Genomic DNA, 17,603 nt, shown 5'->3' with positions numbered 1-17,603 from the left:
GGACTCCTGGGAAAACTAGAAGGACTGTCATATGTACTCAGGGTCATCACTTCAGCCAAGAGAAGAGAAAGCCAATATGCCAAAAGTGAACATTCAGAGACAATGAGTATATGTAAACAATTGGTGATGGTTATTCTATCTGTATACTTTTAAAATGTTTCATAAAACAGGTGCCTGGGTGGCTCAGTCAGTTAAGCAGCCGACTTCAGCTCAGGTCATGATCTTGCTGGCTCTGAGTTCGAGCCCCGTGTCGGGCTCTGTGCTGACAGCTCAGAGCCTGGAGCCTGCTTAGGATTCTGTGTCTCCCTCTCTCTCTGCCCCTCCCCCGCTCTCAGTGTCTCTCTGTGACACAGAGAAGCTCCCCGCTTCTGTGTCTCTCTCAGAAATAAACCTTAAAAAATTTTTTTAAATGAAAAATAAAAGTTTCATAATAAAAACTTTTAGAAGACCAAAGTAAGGAAATGGGGAATAAATGAAACCTTTCTGCACTGACCTCCATCTGCCACTAACCCCATCCCACCCCCACACCTCCACCCCCTGCCTCACGGCTGCAACTTGACCCACATAAGCCGTGAGGCTGGGGAGTAAGAGCAGGTCACTTGGGTAGGCATGAGTCTGGCTGCATTCAACACAGCTCTGCTATATCCGACTCAGATCCACCAAGAGCCTTTTTACACAAAACAGAGAACAGCTTTTGATGACAACATGTTCTAGAAGGAAGCCTGAACAAACGTTCACATTTACAGCTTTGGGAATTCATTCTGGTCTCTGAGAGGATGTTCTGTCAACAATGCTGCACTTGAAGATGAAGAACGTATGGGGGGAGTGGAGGGAGAATCCCTCCAGGCAACTACATGGCAGGGGAGATTTGTAAGAAAAAGGGAACACCGGGGTGGCTTAATCCATTGGGTGTCCAACTCTTGATTTCCGCTCAAGTCATGATCTCACAGTCATGGGATCGAGCCCTGCGTCGCAGCTCTGGGCTGACAGTGCAGAGCCAGCCTGGGATTCTCTCTTTCCCTCTCCTTCTACCCACCCCCATCTCCGCTTGTACTCTCTTGCTCTCAAAAATAAACACTGGGAAAAAAAAAAAAAAGATTTTGTAAGGAAAAAAACCTTGAATTTTAGAGTAAGGAAGACCACCTTGTCCCTAACAGATGAACATCTGGGCTGCAAGCACTACCGCCCTAACCCTCATCCTCTAGGGCAAGGAGGCTCAGAGGGCGCGCCTGATAGCTATACATCTGCAGCTGTCACTAAGGCTGCAATTCTCTGCAACTGTCACCCAGGGGCAAGCGAAAAGGAATTCCCGGCAAAGAGCAAACTGGAAGGGACCCAACGCCACTTGGCTTTCTGCCGGACACTGCAGATTGAAGGTCCATTCTGGGGGTCTCCCCTGCCATCCTGGACACCTGCAGAAGCACTTCCTGGCCCCCGGACTCCCTGCCCTCCACGGGACCCCTGCCAGGGTGGCTCCTCCCCCACGAGCGCTGCCCAGGGCCCATACCTCTGCCAGCTCCCGCTCACTGACACTTCCGGTGGCACTACCCTTCTTCCTGGTGCAGGGCTCTCCCACGGTGACCCTGCCATCCCCTTTGGCATAGCTGTGCACAGTGAGAACTCCCGACTGCCCTTGGGCTCGGCAGGCCAGAGGCTCACTGGTTTCTGAGTCGGAAGAAATAGAATCCCGTGAAGAACTGGAGCCCAGGCTAGAAGATGATTTCTTTTTGGAACCTGAGAAGACAAGGCGTCCCCCTAAAGAGGCAGGATTCACAGAAAGATCCAAGGCAGCCGCTTCTTGTTCCTCCTCTTCCTCCTCATCCTCTTCTTCCAGTTTGACGTTTTTAAGCTCTTCAAATTTGACTTCCGTGGAGTCAGAATAATCTGAAACACACATACACATTGGCCAGAGCCAACTTCCTCCTGCATGTCTGAAGCTACTGAAAAGCAAAGTGGCACGGCACAAGGAACGTGGGTGGCAAGTGAGGCCTGGCGTCATATTCTGGCTCTGTCACCTCCAGGGTCACTGTGTGATCTGGGGCTGACCGCTCAGCCGTGCCGGGCCTCCAGTTCTGTCCTATGGAATGCAAGCCGTCTACCACCTATCTCCACGGTTGTGTCTACGATGGGGGCCTAGGCCGGCATGCAGCAGACACTCAGTAAGTGACAGCTGCTGTTTCCTCAGAAGTCTCCTGCAGGAAACAAAGGCCTGAGCTCAGCAGAGACCTGGTGACCTCAAGCTAGAAAATTTGAACAGAGAGGGGCTCCTGGGTGGCTCAGTCAGTTAAGCGTCCGATTTCAGCTCAGGTCATGATCTCATAGTCCGTGAGTTCGAGCCCTGCGTCGGGCTCTGTGCTGACAGCTCAGAGCCTGGAGCCTGCTTCCGATTCTGTGTCTCCCTCTCTCTCTGCCCCTCCCCTGCTCATGTTTTGTCTCTGTCTCAAAAATAAATAAAAACATTTAAAAAAAACTTCTTTTTAAGAAAATTTCAACAAAGGGAGTCCAGCCCCAGGGCCCCATCCAAGGTGCCATCCAGATGTCTGCAGACACACCAGGGCACCCTCAGTACAGACGCTCCAAGCCTCACCTGAGACTGCAGCGAGACCCCCCAACAAGTCTGTCCGCAACAACTCCCAGTGACTGCTCCACCACGCCTCATTTGACGTCGCTTCCTTCCCAAAATACAAACGGCCCCTCAAGCCCCGAAGTGCGCAAACTCTAAGACGGCAGCCAGTCCACACACCATCTCACTCCTACTTCTCGTGCCTCATCTGCTAGCACGACCCTTCCCACCCTTATCTTCAAATTACAGGACACCGATGCCAACTTCCCAAATTACAGCCAAGAAAGCTCACGTGCTTCCACACCTGCACACCATCACCCCTGCTACTCCCCTTTGGGCGCCCTTTCTATGTGCCCCCACTCCCTGCCGACCTGGAAAGCTCCCGCCTCTCTCGTAAGAGCCAGTTCACTGTCACTTCACCAACCTTCAGCGTCTCCAGGTAGAGGGAGAGGGACTCCCCTACCTTCCACCCCTCATCCCTCATGTCCCTATCCAAAGGCCTTCTCACACCAATTCTCACACTCCACTGACACTCTGTCCTCACAGACCCACCTCCCCACTTTTCCGTATCTGTGACCCTGCACTCAACATGGCATCCAACTCAGAACAGAACGCAGTTACATCTCTGGGGAAAATATAACCAACTAACCTGGGAAGGGAAGGCCGTCTTCGACTTGCCGCACAGAGCTGTGGGTGGGCCTCACGGGAGCGAGGGCAGCCTGGCACTCCGTCATATCGTACTGTCCCGTACTCAGCTCCTCCTTGGGGAAGAGCTCGCTCTGACTCACCTCCTGGGGTATTTCAAGACAAACTCGGTGCCTCTTTGTCCCTATACGATGCTTGGCTAGGCTGCAAGAAGGAGAGCCAACTTTTTAAGGGGCCGCAAGTTCATTTACCTACATACATATTCACACATAGCCCCAAATGAGTGAATGGCCAGGGTCTGTCTACCATGCGTCACACTTCAGTCCCCCCTCTTATCTGTAGAAGAGACAAGGGACTTCACCTCTCTGAGCCTGTTCCACCCAATGGAAAATAGGAGTATCACCATCCTCCTCAAAGATGTGATGTGAAGCTGAAGGTATGCAGAGCACCTGGCACACAGCAGGTACCCCACAAATGTTCCTTCCTCCTCCATGTGGCCCAGATCCTCTGGCTCAGACACCAAAGGCGCTGGCCAACTTCACTCACACCACCCCCTGCCCTTGCGAGTTTCATTCCCACCACCATACTCTCCTTTTTAAAAAATGTCTCATATGGTAAGGAGAAAATGTGGCTTTTCTGGCTCAGAGGGAGCCATGCTCTCTCATGTGACCTCTGCTCCAGCCAATTACAGGCCCGCATACAGAGGTGATCACTCTTGGGTGACAGCTGTAAGAAATAGCCTGAATGCCCTTGCTCTGGGGATTCTGGAGCCTTTACCAAGAAGAAAGTTCCCTCCGCTGTGGCTCAAACACCCCACTTAGAAATAGCCTCCTGGCAGGTTATGGAAGTTGCCAGACACCCCTCCCTTAAACTGGGGGGAGCTGGGCCCAGAGGACTGTTGGGTTACCTTCTCTTTAAGTCACCCTCCTCTCCATCCTCAATCCCTTCCATGCCATCCTCCTCTGGACACTCCTCCTCGTTTCTGGCTCTTGGAGGCAGTTCATTCTCCTTAAGAAACTCCGCTGCTTCTGGCGTGGGCAGAGTATGGTCGATAACTGTGGTGTCCTTCCCCGCTTTCCAAAGTTTGTACCTTTCTGGCTGGAACTTCCTCACAAACACATCCATGGAGATCTTCACCATGTCCTTTCTACAGGAGCACTATCCCAGGGAACCAGGAGAGCTCCAGTCAACACTCTGTAACGGCTTCCACGCGACTCCCACATCCCATCTCCTCCCTCCAAGTGCAAAAGACACAAGACAATTGAAAGCCAAACTGTTTGCGTTCACAGGCTGAGGCCATACTGTCCTTGCAGAGCCTTCGAGCATGGAGGGAAGCAGGGGAAAAAGCAGAGAGCAATGTGCAGCGCTGGGGTGAGCCCACCTGGGCACGAACTAGGATGCATAAAGAAATGCTGGAGGTGAGGCTCTGCACTTCGACCCAGGATGCTCCACATCCACCGTCCCTCTGAGACATATCCAAGCCAGGACCACATAAGCGAGTCTGCTCCCTGCCAAACGTCCAGCCCTGCTTGCTTCCCTAACCCTAAGAATTTCTCAACGGAGAAATCCCAGAGTGGCCAAAGCAAGAAACAGCCATGTGCGTGGGTGTGGTCTTCATGCTCAAATGGACTTTAAGCATGGAAACCTCACCTTACGCATCCCAAACCTGAACAAATTCTTCTAATTTCTGTATGAACGCAACATACTAGCTCTTTGGCACAGCCCTGTCAGTCTGTTTCTGAATTCCAGCAGTTCAAAGAATGTTCTAATCACCAGCCAGTGTATCTAACAAGAATTTGCTCACCAGACATTTTCGGTCATGGCGTTACAGAAAGCAATCAAACAGACTTACCAGCACAGCTTGTTTGCCATACTCAATCCACCGCCGGGTAGCAAAATTGGTGGACTCCGCACAGTTGAAGCCATGGTTAAAGCCGGCATGGTAACCATAAGGAAAAGTGATCATGAATTCTCCAGCTTCTTGAGTCACCTGAACAAGAGCAGACTTGAACCAGCTGCATCAAATGGCTGAAGTCTAACGGACTGGAACTCAGAGCTCGGCTGCAGCTTCATAACCCAGCATAAGTCATAAGACCACCAGGGTCTTTGTAAGACGCGAAGCCTGATCATATCAGACCCCAACACTGTAACTGACCATTCCCCGAAGTTAACAATGTTCTAGGGGATGTGACTCTCCTCTGGCACCGGGAAGCTACAGAACCTCCACCTTTAATATCCTTGGATCCAAGTACTGCTAAATGGGTTACCTCTGGCCCACGCCTGGTACAGAGAGATGAACCAGAATAAAGCCCCTCTGTGAAACAGACCGAAAAGGGTGGCTGCCTTCCTTTGTAAGCCTAACACCATATGTAAAGTCAGCTCACCTTGTCAAAGGGAATTCCATATTTCTTCAGCATTAAAGGGGAAATCAAAGTCATCTTGTGGCGGAGAAAAGCTTCGCAGCTTTGAGCGCTTCCAGGGAAAAAGCCTGTTTCATTGAAAATGGGCACAGGTGAACACACCGCTCCACACCAGCTCTGCAGCCCTGCAGCCACTGCACACCTGTGCATCTCATCTGGCTGTGTCAGGAGGATAAATCAGCACAGGATCTCCACAGATCCTTCTAGCTTTGGGCCAGTCCTGATTCTACAGTGAGCCTCCGGGCTCTCCAATGGCTTACCTGGGTAATCAAATTCTGTTAGGGAGACTGAGATCACCCAACCCGCCTTGTGCTTAAAGAGAGCTTTGCAACTATTTAGGACCTTGCTCCTACTCTATCCCTCAATCTTTTGTTAGTAACACATCTACAGCACAGAATACCCAAACTCTCTTGAAATTGGCCCTCTAGAGGTACAAATCTATTAAAGTCCACTTAAAAGAACCAAAGCACAAAAATTCAATTTTAACCTTTAGGTTTCTGGCAGAAGAACCAGACCCAGGATGACGGGTATACTCTCCGTGGTCAAATAAACCCATGCTTGATAAAACTGAGACAGAGACTAAGAATTACTTAGTCCCTTCCCAGGACAAATGGAGGAAGTTTCCAGATTTTTATTTGCTCTGCTAGGGTAACCACTCTGGCAGTGTAGCTTATCACCTACATGCAGGCCTGTGAAAGGACACATAACAAATCTGACCGCAGAGCACGGACATTTTAGAGCAATTAGTGCAGTTCACAGGGTCTCAGGGTCTGAGCAGGCACAGGGAAGAGAGACAGTACCTTTGGCAAGGCGTTCCAACCGCTTTCCGTGCTCCGGGGGGACAGAGTACCTGCAATCACATAGAAGCACTGGATGCTGAGGAGAGCACCCTTCAGGACCTAAGGGGCTCATCCCCACTCTCAAAACAGCTCCCAACCACAAAAACTGGAAAGGAGTCTGAAGAAATGATATATTGGACTTTGGGGAGAGGAGCCCACAAGGTACAAGTGAATTTATTTCTCTAATATTCATTCATTTACCGAGACTTTCACTGAATGTTTACCATGAGCCAGAATTTAGAGTATGCAACCAGCCTTGTTGTCCTTTATAATGTTGAAGCAATAAAAAAAAATTTTTTTAAAGGATAGCATTAAAGTGCTCCTGGTGGAGGCTGAAAGCCTAACTGGGACAGGATGGAGGAGGAATGGTGAATGGGAAAAATGGATTTGATACTAGAGACCCGGCCCTGTATCTGCGGCTGACCCCATTTTCACATCATCTCTGTGACAGCTACACTGATTACCCAATAATTAATTATCCTTCCACCCCACAGGGTAGCAAGACACCACAGAAACTATTTAAAAAAAAAAAACAAAACACCTGCAACTACGTAAAATTTTTGCAAAACTGAGGTGCCTGGTGGCTCAGTCGGTTGAGCGTCTGACTCTTGATTTCGGCTCAGGTTATGATCTCACAGTTGTGGGACTGAGCCAAACTCAGTGCAGAGCCTGTTTAAGATTCTCTCTCCCTCTGCCCCTCTCCCTTGCTCTCTCTCTCTCAAAATAAAAAAATAAAATAAAATAAAATGAAATCTTAAAAAATAATAAAAATAAGTTTTACAAAACTGTTAAACCTTATTATATTCTCACAGTTAAGTCTATTTTAACCATTATAATTGATTATAAAGATCATTCCACAACAACAGAAACTTCCCAACTCAAATAGTTTCACTGCCAAACAAAACAGATGGGGAGTGGAGGAAAATGTTGGTCACCCAAAGGACCTTGGGATCCATCAGGCAACCTTGCCCAGAAGTCTCTGGAGGTCCCACTTTAAATGATCTAAAAAGAGTGTATGTAATAACTAGAAAATCTTCTCTCTACAGGAGAGTGAAAATCCAATCTCAGGGAACTTGGGAATAAATAGAAGGAAAGCACAAAAGCTATTTTTACAGATTCTAGAAGTCTAGCCATCTAAGAAAGGTTATGGGACAGCAGTCAGGGGGTCCACACAGGCTCAGAAGGTCACACCCCCCCCTCCAAAACTAGAAACTGGAAAGCATTAGAAAAAAAGGAAAACCTCTGGGAAAAGAAGTGGTTGAAAATGCTGGAAAAGGAAATGAAGGTCATACGGTTTCCCCGACTCCCTGTGACCTGGCCCACAGTGTCCCTGTCAGCCTTCCTCGCTCATCCATCCTTGTACACAGCACCCAAACCACAAAGGACTTCCTCTAGTTGCCGAAGACAGTGTGCTCCCTCTCAGCTTAGGATCTCTGCACGTGTCATTCCAACCCCCCGGAAACACACTTTCCTCAGTCTTCCCTGTCTGAAACCCGCCACTGTCTCACCCAGCTAGGCCTCCTCATGTTAGGCCTCAGCTTGGTGGTCACCTCTTCCAGGGAAGCTTCTCCAATTCCCACCCCAACTTCGTGTACCCTTCCTACGAGGATCTAGAGTACCCATCGGTGCTCTCTCACCCCTTCTCTCTCCTGACCAGTCTCCTGTGTGACAGCACATAACCTATGTCTCTGTCACTACAGTCGAATGCAGAACCTTCACTGAAATGCTGGGGTTGAGAGATGGATCAACACAGGGAGAGAGGAGAGAACAGATCTTTGCCTCCCCAACTAGACTGAGAACATCCTGGAGAGCAGGAAGCATATATGGAGTAGCCCTGCATCCCCTCTTGGGTTAAGCACACACTGCTGCTCACCAAATATTTTTTCCATGAGGAAAAGAAAGCTTTCTATCATCTGAAGAGTGACTCCAGTCTTGGAAGTCTGCCTCTAAGAAATGCCTCAGGCCTGTTCAGAGAAAGAAATCAGAAAGCAGTGGGCGAGCCTGGGAGAGCCTCTGTAGCTCTCAGTAACTCAGACAACTTATCTTTCCATCCAGTAGTATTAAATGACCTGCCCTCTGAAGCCTCACTATTCAAAGAGAGGTCTAAGCACCAGAGCTCTAACAGCATCTCATAGCTTAAAAACCTGGGGAAAATGTCAAGTGCCAGTCCCACCCCAGGCCTACGGAACCAGAATGTGCATTTTAACAAGACCCCAAGGTGCCGCCTCGGCACACTAGAGCCGAGGGGCCCTACCGCATCGCAAGAAGCCCCAGTGCCAACTGCAACCCGACTTTACCAGGACTTTGGCTCTCCAAAGTGCAGGTAGTTGATGCTGTACAGGTCCATGTCTTCAGTGTGCCAGGCAAAGGAGGTCTTCCACATGCCGAAGTACAGGTACGGGGTGTTCACACCCTCAATGGTGATCCCGCTCTCCTTCTCCACCAAGTCCAGGATGGTTTTCAGCCGCCCGATATTCCACTCATCGACATGCTGCAAAGTAAATCACAGCTGAGGGCAACTGCAGTACCCACAAGCTGAGGCTCTGAACCTACAAGAGCAGGGGTCACAGGTGACCTGTCACTGCTAATGATGATGTGGAACAATGTCAAAACAGCCTGGACATGAAGACCATAGCCCCCCTCACTCACACTTCACAGCCACCGCTGGAGCTGATGCCATCAGACCTCCAAAAGGCCAATACCAGTTGGTAAAGAAAACTGGCATGTGAAAGATGAATAAGGAGGGGACAGCCACCTGTTTTTAACCCCAGGAGGAAGAGTTTGATCTGAAACTAAAGAAACTGAGGTCAAAATAGGAAAGAACTCCTAAATCACTAAAAATACAAAACATGGGAATTTACCATCCCAATCTGTGACTGTTTAGCCCCAGCTTCCACTAGGCAGCATCATCAGTAAAAAGTCTACAATGTCACCCAAATCCATTTCCAAAACTTTAATGGTCAGCTAGAAGCCCACCTCTTATACGTACATTCTCGATTATTATATCCTGCTTCTGTACCTCCCCATCCCAGATCCTTACAGTATCTTTCTGCCATTTAACATCTGTAAGTTTCACTTTCCACCACTCAATAAATTGTCACTGACAACTTGAGAATCTTTTCAAACTCCTTCTTTCCAATAATTTACAAAAACATTACAATTAATGTGAGTGATGATCCCTAAAATTCTCCACAGATTTTTTTAATTATCAAAAACAATCCCAAATGTTCCTTCCTTATGCTATCTAAGGCTGTTTTTTATTCTTTTCTTATTTAAAAAAAATTTTTTTAATGTTTATTTACTTTTGAGAGAGAGAGAAAGACAGAACATGAGCAGGGAAGGGCAGAGAGAGGGAGACACAGAATCCAGAGCAGGGTCCAGGCTCTGAGCTATCAGCACAGAACCCAATGAGGGGCCTGAACCCATGAACCACAAGGTCATGACCCAAGCCGAAGTCTGAGGCTCAACCGACTGAGCCACCCAGGAGCCCCAAGGCTGTTCTTTATTCTGAAAAGCACTATACCGCAATCCGACACAAGTTGTTAAAATAGGTTCTGCTAAAGAATCTTGTTTGAGGGTTCTGAAAATCGGAATGTTTCTCTTCTTAAATACATACCCCTTTCACTAAATTAGTCAGTGATCTTTTTTCTGCAGAAACCACACTGCCTCTCCCCCAACATTTCATTTACTGTGAGCCCACCCTTTCAAGAACTCATCGGCTACCACCCACAGACTATTCTAACAGCCCTTGCAAAGAACACTATATCACCCAATTCACATGGAGAGTGGGAGAAATAAAATTCAGTCACATGCAAAAATACCCACCATTAAGTGTGCATAGCACATCAGCTGGTGGTGGGTCACTCTTTTGTTTAACTACTCAACTCAGCAAGCAGCTTCTGGGTGCCTACTAAGTGCTGGGCAGGTAAAAATTGTGTTAAATTGCAAAAATGCTGCAGAGGGCTTCCTGGAAGTCTCACCTTTTCATAGAGAGTGCCATTCACATCTGCACCATAGATTGGAGGATTGAATGTGAGATTTTTCCAGTACTTCCGTTCAAGCTCTTCAAACTCACTGTAGCGTGGGGTACAGTACCTTTCAAAAGTAAAACAAAAACAAAAACAAAATATATATATATATATATATATATATATATATATTTTTTTTTTTTTTACTAGGACTAAATTCATCAGGCATTATGAAAGGACAAGACACAATCCCGTTCTAGGGAAAACAAGACATTTCAAACGAACAAGACAAAACCTTGGCCTTCGAGGCTCCATTACACAAGTAACCTCCTCCACATCCCTTCCTTGAGCTCTGGGCCTGAGGAAGGTAACGTATATGAAGACATTAAGCCCATCTTCCCTAAGAAGCAGAATACTCTCAACTTTTTCAAGAGACCACTAAAAACAACATCCTGGCCAGAATCAGGAGTGGCCCAGCCACTCAGGGAGAAACCAAAAACTGCAAATCCCTATATGTCCACAGACAACCAAAACCTGCCAGCATGAGGTTCTAGAACAGTACTGCACTCTGTAAAGGAAGTGGCTCCAAGACAGCTCATCTGTATTGTCACTGTTACATTCCCACCACCCTATGCAGTGACTAACTCAAATAATCACACCTAAAAACAAAGTATTTTAATAAAAAAATGTAGATTTTTGCAAATCAAATGTTTAAGAAAGATATTTTTAAAAAGATATTTTTATATATGCACATACACGTACACAGCTGTCTATATATAGATGTCTATATCTCTATATAAAGACATTAAAAATATCTATATTCTTTAGCTCAATTATCACATACTGAGAATTTACTCCAAAATCTTTTTAAAAATTCAAACCCCTTAAGATTACATAGCAATTTTAAAAAGAATAATGTGTAAATTGAATAGATATTTGAAAATGCACATTATAAATCAAATGGCAAGAAAATATTATGAATGGATAAAGAGTAGAAGCAAAGACCCAAGACAAACTGTGGAGACAATGGGCTGGGTGGGGAAAAAAAATCTTACTTTAAATGCGGCCTTACATTTTAACCATTTTAACTTCAACCTATTGAATGATCAAGTTTAGGACCCCTGAATTCCCTTTGAAATAGAAGTAACTCTTCCACCTTCAATTGCTCTGCTTTATAAACTTAGATTTTTACCTGCTGGGTTTTTTTAAAGCTAGCTGACCAAGCAGATAAGAAATCAAGGGTAAGAATTTGTTGCATCTCAGGTAAAGGGAAAAGACAGGCCTGGCTAATTTAAAAAGAAAAGAGGTATCCTGAAAGACCTACCATTTTTGAGAAGAGAGACTGGATACAGGAGGCTGAGGCCTCTGGTGGAACCCCATGTGAGCTTGAAAGCAGGGGGCCCTGGCCCCAGCGCACAGCTAGAAACCAGACAGAAAGGACAGCACAGCCTTTCCTGTGCAGACCATGTCGCTCTTCTTCAACATGCTCTTACATAAATTCACTCATTAGACAGCAGGTGAGTCAGCAATACAGAGGTTTTTAAGAGTTAAGCCGCCAGGGCAACTGGGTGGCTCAGTCAGTTGAACGTCTGACTTCAGCTCAGGTCATGATCTGTTTGTGGGTTCGAGCCCAGCGTCAGGCTCTGTGCTGACAGCTCGGATTGTGTGTCCCTCTCTCTCTGCCCCTCCCCTGCTCACGCCCTGTCTCTCTCCCCCCAAAGAAATTAATAAATAAATATTTAAAAAAATTTTCTGAAGAGTTAAGCTGTCAATAAAACTGGAAAACCACATTTTGAATTGTGCTAAGTCAAAGGAAAAGAAGGCAAAGCATAGAAATAGAACAAGATCTGATGTGAGACACAGCAATGAATAAAGCACAGGAAGGGACACCCCCAGGAGCGTGAAGACTGGCCAGCTACAGATCTAGATCTGGGCTCGTGCACAGAAAAGACAAAATATAATGTCTGACTGGCTGAAGTCATGACATGCACAGATCAAAAGGGCTCAGGAAAAAAAGCAAGAGAGAAGGAAGGAATCCCTTGTGGACACTCAAAATTGAGGAATAACATTGGAAAGGAGAAAGTCCAAGAGAGAGAATTAAGAAGGAACAGTCAGAGCTCAACGAGGGAACCACAAAATTCATTCCAAATGTGAGGTCAAATGAAGCTAAATATTATAAACAGAAAACAAATGAAAACAGCAGGCCTAAACAAAGATGTTTCTAACAGATCAATCAGCACGTATGGATGATGAAGAATGGAGACAGAAAATAGCAAACGGCTTGACAGTTTATTCACATTCTGTCATGTCAAAATGGAAAAGAGATAGCTGCTGGATGGGTAGTGAGGAATTTGAGCATGATAAAACACAGAAGGACCCAGAAGGAAGAGAATAAACTACTGAGGCCACTTTTCGATAAGCAGGTGTTAAGACATCCGGCAAAAACTCCTTTCGAACCAACTCCAACACTCTCCTTTGCAACTCTGCAACTTACCAGGGTCAGAAAATGATTCTGCTTCTGATGGAAGAACAATGGGATTACTTTAGGTAAGGACACAGACGCGTTTAGACTGCGACACAGTACTGAGAGTAGGAATGCTTCCATAAAAAGAGCAGAAAGGGAGACAAGCGAGAGCTGAGAAAAGTGTTCTTCAGCGTCACGGCAGCAGTCTTAGGAGACAGCTATGAAGATGAGACGTTAGCTCCTAGATGCTATGGCAGGTGGGAAGGAACGTGTTTTCACTCACTTATCACTATTGGCTATCTTGCGGAACTCTCGAACAGTCATGGCTTTCTTCTGTATGTTGTACTGAGTAAAGAGGCCAGACTGCCCAGTCACCAGCTGTTGGATGGGGGCAGGAATGACCAGATCATCAATATCATCATAGGACGCCCGGGGCTTCCACTCCTTTGGAGGAACAACCTGTAGGGAACACAGGAAACACAGAGATCAGAAATCCAACAAGCTGCTCATAGTCCAGGACGTGGGTAGGCTGCTATCCAACCAGCCAATTTTACTACAAAGTGACTCTGATTTAACCACACTCACCCCAACATAGCGAGTCACACTGCTGTGCTAACCCTGATCCAGTTCAGCCACCAACTAGCTGCCTAGTTGCAGTGACCAAAGATGAGTAATACTCATTCTCAGCTCAGCATCTCCTCTGGGCACCAAGACAGGAGGCTGAAGAGTTGATTTTCTTAATCTAACAAAGTGCGCAAGAGAACCCAACCTGCTATTAGAGCACTGGATGAGACTGAAATGAGAACAAGAGAAGGTGGATGGCATAAGCCCTCGAGTGCAAACACTAAAGCACCCATCTCCACCAAGAGAATGGAAGCACCACAGCAGCTGGCCCGGGGACACTAGCTCTACACGGCCCTTTAAAGACTCCAAGCTCTCCTCCAACCTAAAAGGTGCTTCAGATGTTAACAAAAGGAATTAACTTGCAAATAGGAAGTATATACTCCACACCCTGCCTTTAGGAAAGATTTCTGCTGCTGCACGGTTGGTCACAAAAGCTCCGTGGACCAATCCCACCCACCCTCACCTTGGCCAGCCCAGCCCGATGAGCTCCTTGGGATTCAATGTAGGCCATGTATCGACTGAAGTTCCGGAACTCCTCCATGGTCGGGTAAAAAGTCATTATCCGAGCACTGGGATTCAGAGTTTCAGATTCTGAAGCCATTTTCCCTCCTTTTTGAAGTCACTCTGGTCAGACAGGAACCTGAAGAAATACATTAAGAACATAAAATCATATAAAATGTAATTAGAGTTAAATGCTGGGAATGTCAAGGAGGATGGGTGATGGGAACTAAGGAAGGCACTTGTTGGGATGAGCACTGGATGTTGTATGTGAATTCTCCACCTGAAACAAATATTACACTGTATGTTAAATAACTGGAATGTAAATAGAACTCGAAAAAGAAAAAAAAATGCTGGGAATGTCAGGGCTGAAACAGTAAAAGATGTAGAAATTCTAAAGAAGCATTAAGACCTCACACCTGGAATCTGCCTCTACATAGGTTATTTAAATGAACAAAAATACAGATAGAAAAGTTTATATTTAAAAGAATCTAAAAGAATCGGATGCATTAGGGCACCTGGGTGGCTCAGTGGGTTGAGCGTCCAACACTCAGCTCAGGTCACGATCTCACAGTTCAGGAGTCTGAGCCCTGCATTGGGCTCCGCACTCAGTGCAATGCCTGCTTGGGATTTTCTCTCTCTGTCCCACCTGTGTGCTTTCTCTCTCAAAATAAATAAATAAAAACTTAAAAAAGAAAAAAGAATCCGATGTGTCAAAATTGTGTGTATTCAAATCTCATTTAAATGGAGACAGTTTCAGCTAAACTGTTACTAGAGCGTTAATCCTATCTAACAATACTATCGCTGCCCTGCCCATATTTTACTCTTATCTTTTCAAGTTGCTCCCTTATTCACCTTTGATAACTGCTTTGGGGTATATTAAACAATGTATTACAACCAGATGTAAAAAACAACCTTTGGGCTTCCTTCTAGGTCACAGCTTAAAGCTTAAAGCAGTATTCTAGATTCCTAAAGACAGTTACTTGGCTACAAGATTACAAAGTTTAAGAGGTAAAAAGTATACTGATATTAGTTTTTAAAACCCTAAAGTGAAACTGTTCTCATATCTAAACCAAAATGTAATTTCAGCAGTATTATATGAGATCAAACTAGAGACTAGTTCAACTGTACCATACCCAGAATTCAAAGGACAAAATTTAAATGGGCAATAACCTGGCAATACAGGGCAAGCCTCAAACTGACTGGAAAAAGTCAAATATTGTGTTTCTAGATGAGGCCTTCAACTAAGTGGGTGCATCCCCATTGCCTGATAACACAATAGACTATTCCAGCTGAATAAGAACCAAGCATACTAGACAAAAGGAGCCACTTCAGAAGCAAAAACATTTCCCTCCTCAACTCCCCCAATCTGGGCCCCAAAGCCATGGCAGTTCAGCTTCAAGTTCCCTAGAGAGCTGGAGAGCTCAGAAGGGAAAACTGTCTCCAACCTACCAGCAACCTAGTAACAGACTAGGAAGACAGCATGGGCACAGAACTATCTAAGATAGGAGAGAAAAGCCACTACCCGCATCTCTCAAGCTTCCATTTCTCCAAAAACAAAGTCTGCTCTTGGCCAGGAGCTTTTCACACACCTCACCAAAACTTTACGTGGCAGGTTTACGTTTATCTTTTTACATACCGGGAAATTTCCCCACAGTCCTGCAATGCACTCCCAGCACTTCTTCCACTACTCGATGCTGCCTGCATCGTAACTTCCACCTAGACTAAGCAAGTGTGGAGGAACCTCTCAAGTTTAATCAATTTTGAGGACCCTCTTTTTTAAAAACGCCAAATATCTTACTTCAACAAATTTGACAACAACACACAATCCTGTGAACACTGTTAGGCCCCGTCACCTGGGCCTTGGAAGCCACTAATGGGGCTTCACCTGCCTCTGGACTTGGTCATCTTTGTTATGCCTACAACCTAGAACAATGCACGGCACAGAGTAGGCACTCGGTACCTATTGAATAACTGATTTCCTCGCCCCCACTTCAGTTGCTCACTCCCTTTTTCAACCCTAGGATTCCCTTCCCCCAATCTACTCCCTGGGGAAAGCTCTTGTTCCTTGACTCCTTCATTTCCCCCATCCAGCAACAAAGCCGAGTAGTTTCAGAGCACCGGCTCCGGGATCAAAACAACTCTGAATACAGATCCGGTCTCTGCTATTCAGTAGCTGTGTGACCTTGACTGTATGAGTTGCCCAAGTCTCAGTTTCCCCACCTGTAAAATGGGGATTCCAACCTCCCTGCTCAGCAGGGTTGCTGTGATTAACTCAGATGATGCAAGCGAAACCCTAAGCACTAGGCCCTGTACCTAATAACTCAATAAAGGTCGCTGTTGCTAACAACCACCTCTAACTCCCGCCCCCTCCCCTCGCAGCCACCCCCGCGGGTACCACTCCCAAGGTAGCCCCCGCTCCCAAGGTCCCCGATCCTCACCGCATAGAGGGCCAGCCCCTCCCGGCCCCGCCGCCTAGGCGAGTGAGGCCCGGCCGCAGGAAGAAGAAAATAAGGCCTAAGACACCCGCCTCCCTTCCCGACGTGCATTGGCCATAAGAGATTAGAAAGGACCAATCTTAGGACCCATATTAGAAACTCCTGTTCCCATTGGCCAAGAACCATGCCTTTCACTCACCGCTGACGGCAACCCCGCCCCTCCCCCACTGGAGCTCACGGTCACGGCTACAGCAGCAACAAACCTAAAGGATTCCAAAACCCTGTGGTTCCTACCTAAAGCCCACCGCCCCGGCAGGGCTAATGCTGGGCTCCTGCTGTCGCCACTAGCCGTATCTACTGCTTTTTCAACCGGCGAAGGGCGAAGCTCCGCCTCCTCTAGAAAGTCGGCCTCTGCGCAGCCGTACAGCGTCAACCAATCTGAGGGACGCTATCACTCCTCAAACAGCCAATGAGCACGTGCTGCAGTCGCCCAAGTCAGGGCATATCTGTCTGCTCAGCCTATGAGCGCTGGGTCGGGCTGTTGCCAGGAGGAAATGCTGTACCACTCGGGACTGCGGCCACTGAGCATCTCGGCTGGATTACGGGGCTGGCCAATCATAGGCGCGCTTCTGGTCGCCCAGAGCTAATCAGAATTGAAAGAGGCGAATGCCTGGAAATAGGATGGTCGGCAAAGGTAGAGGCAGTGAGATTATTGTAGGATGTTACTAACGAAAGGGTGGGGCAGAGTCTTTTTAGGGTGAGACCCTTGCCTAAGGTAGAAGTGCGCTGGGAGCCTAATCTTCCGAGATCAAGCAATTTCTGATAGGGTGACCAACTTGTCCCATTTTACGAGACTGCCTTGGTTTTTAAAACTGTAAGTCCCGTATCATGGGGAACCCCTCGCCCTCCCGCAAACCGAGACATTTCCTGAAGGGGGCAGTTCCTGAAAGGAAGAGAGCTCCGAGGTGGGATGTCCTTAGAGTCATTAAAAAGCAGTTTCTCAATGAGCAGGGATTTGGGGGTCATTAAGAGCAGCTCTTGGGGCGGGGGAGAAGGTCCTGGGAATCATTAGACACACTTCTGGTGAGTTGAGGGGGTGCCTAGAAGTCATTAGGAGCTGTTCCTAAGGGGTACTTAGTCGCCC

General features: G+C 46.9%; 1 protein-coding gene across 1 annotated transcript in view; it reads right to left on the bottom strand.

The window, feature by feature from the left end:
* The window catches only part of KDM4A (lysine demethylase 4A), a 46,417-nt gene extending 29,841 nt beyond the window's left edge, over nucleotides 1-16,576 (bottom strand). Inside the window, 11 exon segments of the mRNA XM_043574702.1 lie at nucleotides 1,508-1,884; nucleotides 3,213-3,412; nucleotides 4,116-4,366; nucleotides 5,061-5,198; nucleotides 5,593-5,696; nucleotides 6,429-6,478; nucleotides 8,765-8,958; nucleotides 10,448-10,562; nucleotides 13,183-13,358; nucleotides 13,987-14,163; nucleotides 16,463-16,576. Of these exon segments, the coding sequence (XP_043430637.1) occupies nucleotides 1,508-1,884; nucleotides 3,213-3,412; nucleotides 4,116-4,366; nucleotides 5,061-5,198; nucleotides 5,593-5,696; nucleotides 6,429-6,478; nucleotides 8,765-8,958; nucleotides 10,448-10,562; nucleotides 13,183-13,358; nucleotides 13,987-14,124 (1,743 nt within the window). The 5' untranslated portion in view covers nucleotides 14,125-14,163; nucleotides 16,463-16,576.
* Between the last annotated feature and the right edge of the window lie 1,027 nt (nucleotides 16,577-17,603).

The sequence above is a fragment of the Prionailurus bengalensis genome, chromosome C1, assembly GCF_016509475.1.
Source record: "Prionailurus bengalensis isolate Pbe53 chromosome C1, Fcat_Pben_1.1_paternal_pri, whole genome shotgun sequence".
Classification (NCBI taxonomy): domain Eukaryota; kingdom Metazoa; phylum Chordata; class Mammalia; order Carnivora; family Felidae; genus Prionailurus; species Prionailurus bengalensis.
The sequence above is the reverse complement of the archived record's forward strand: the minus strand, read 5'-3'. Positions and strand labels throughout refer to the sequence as shown.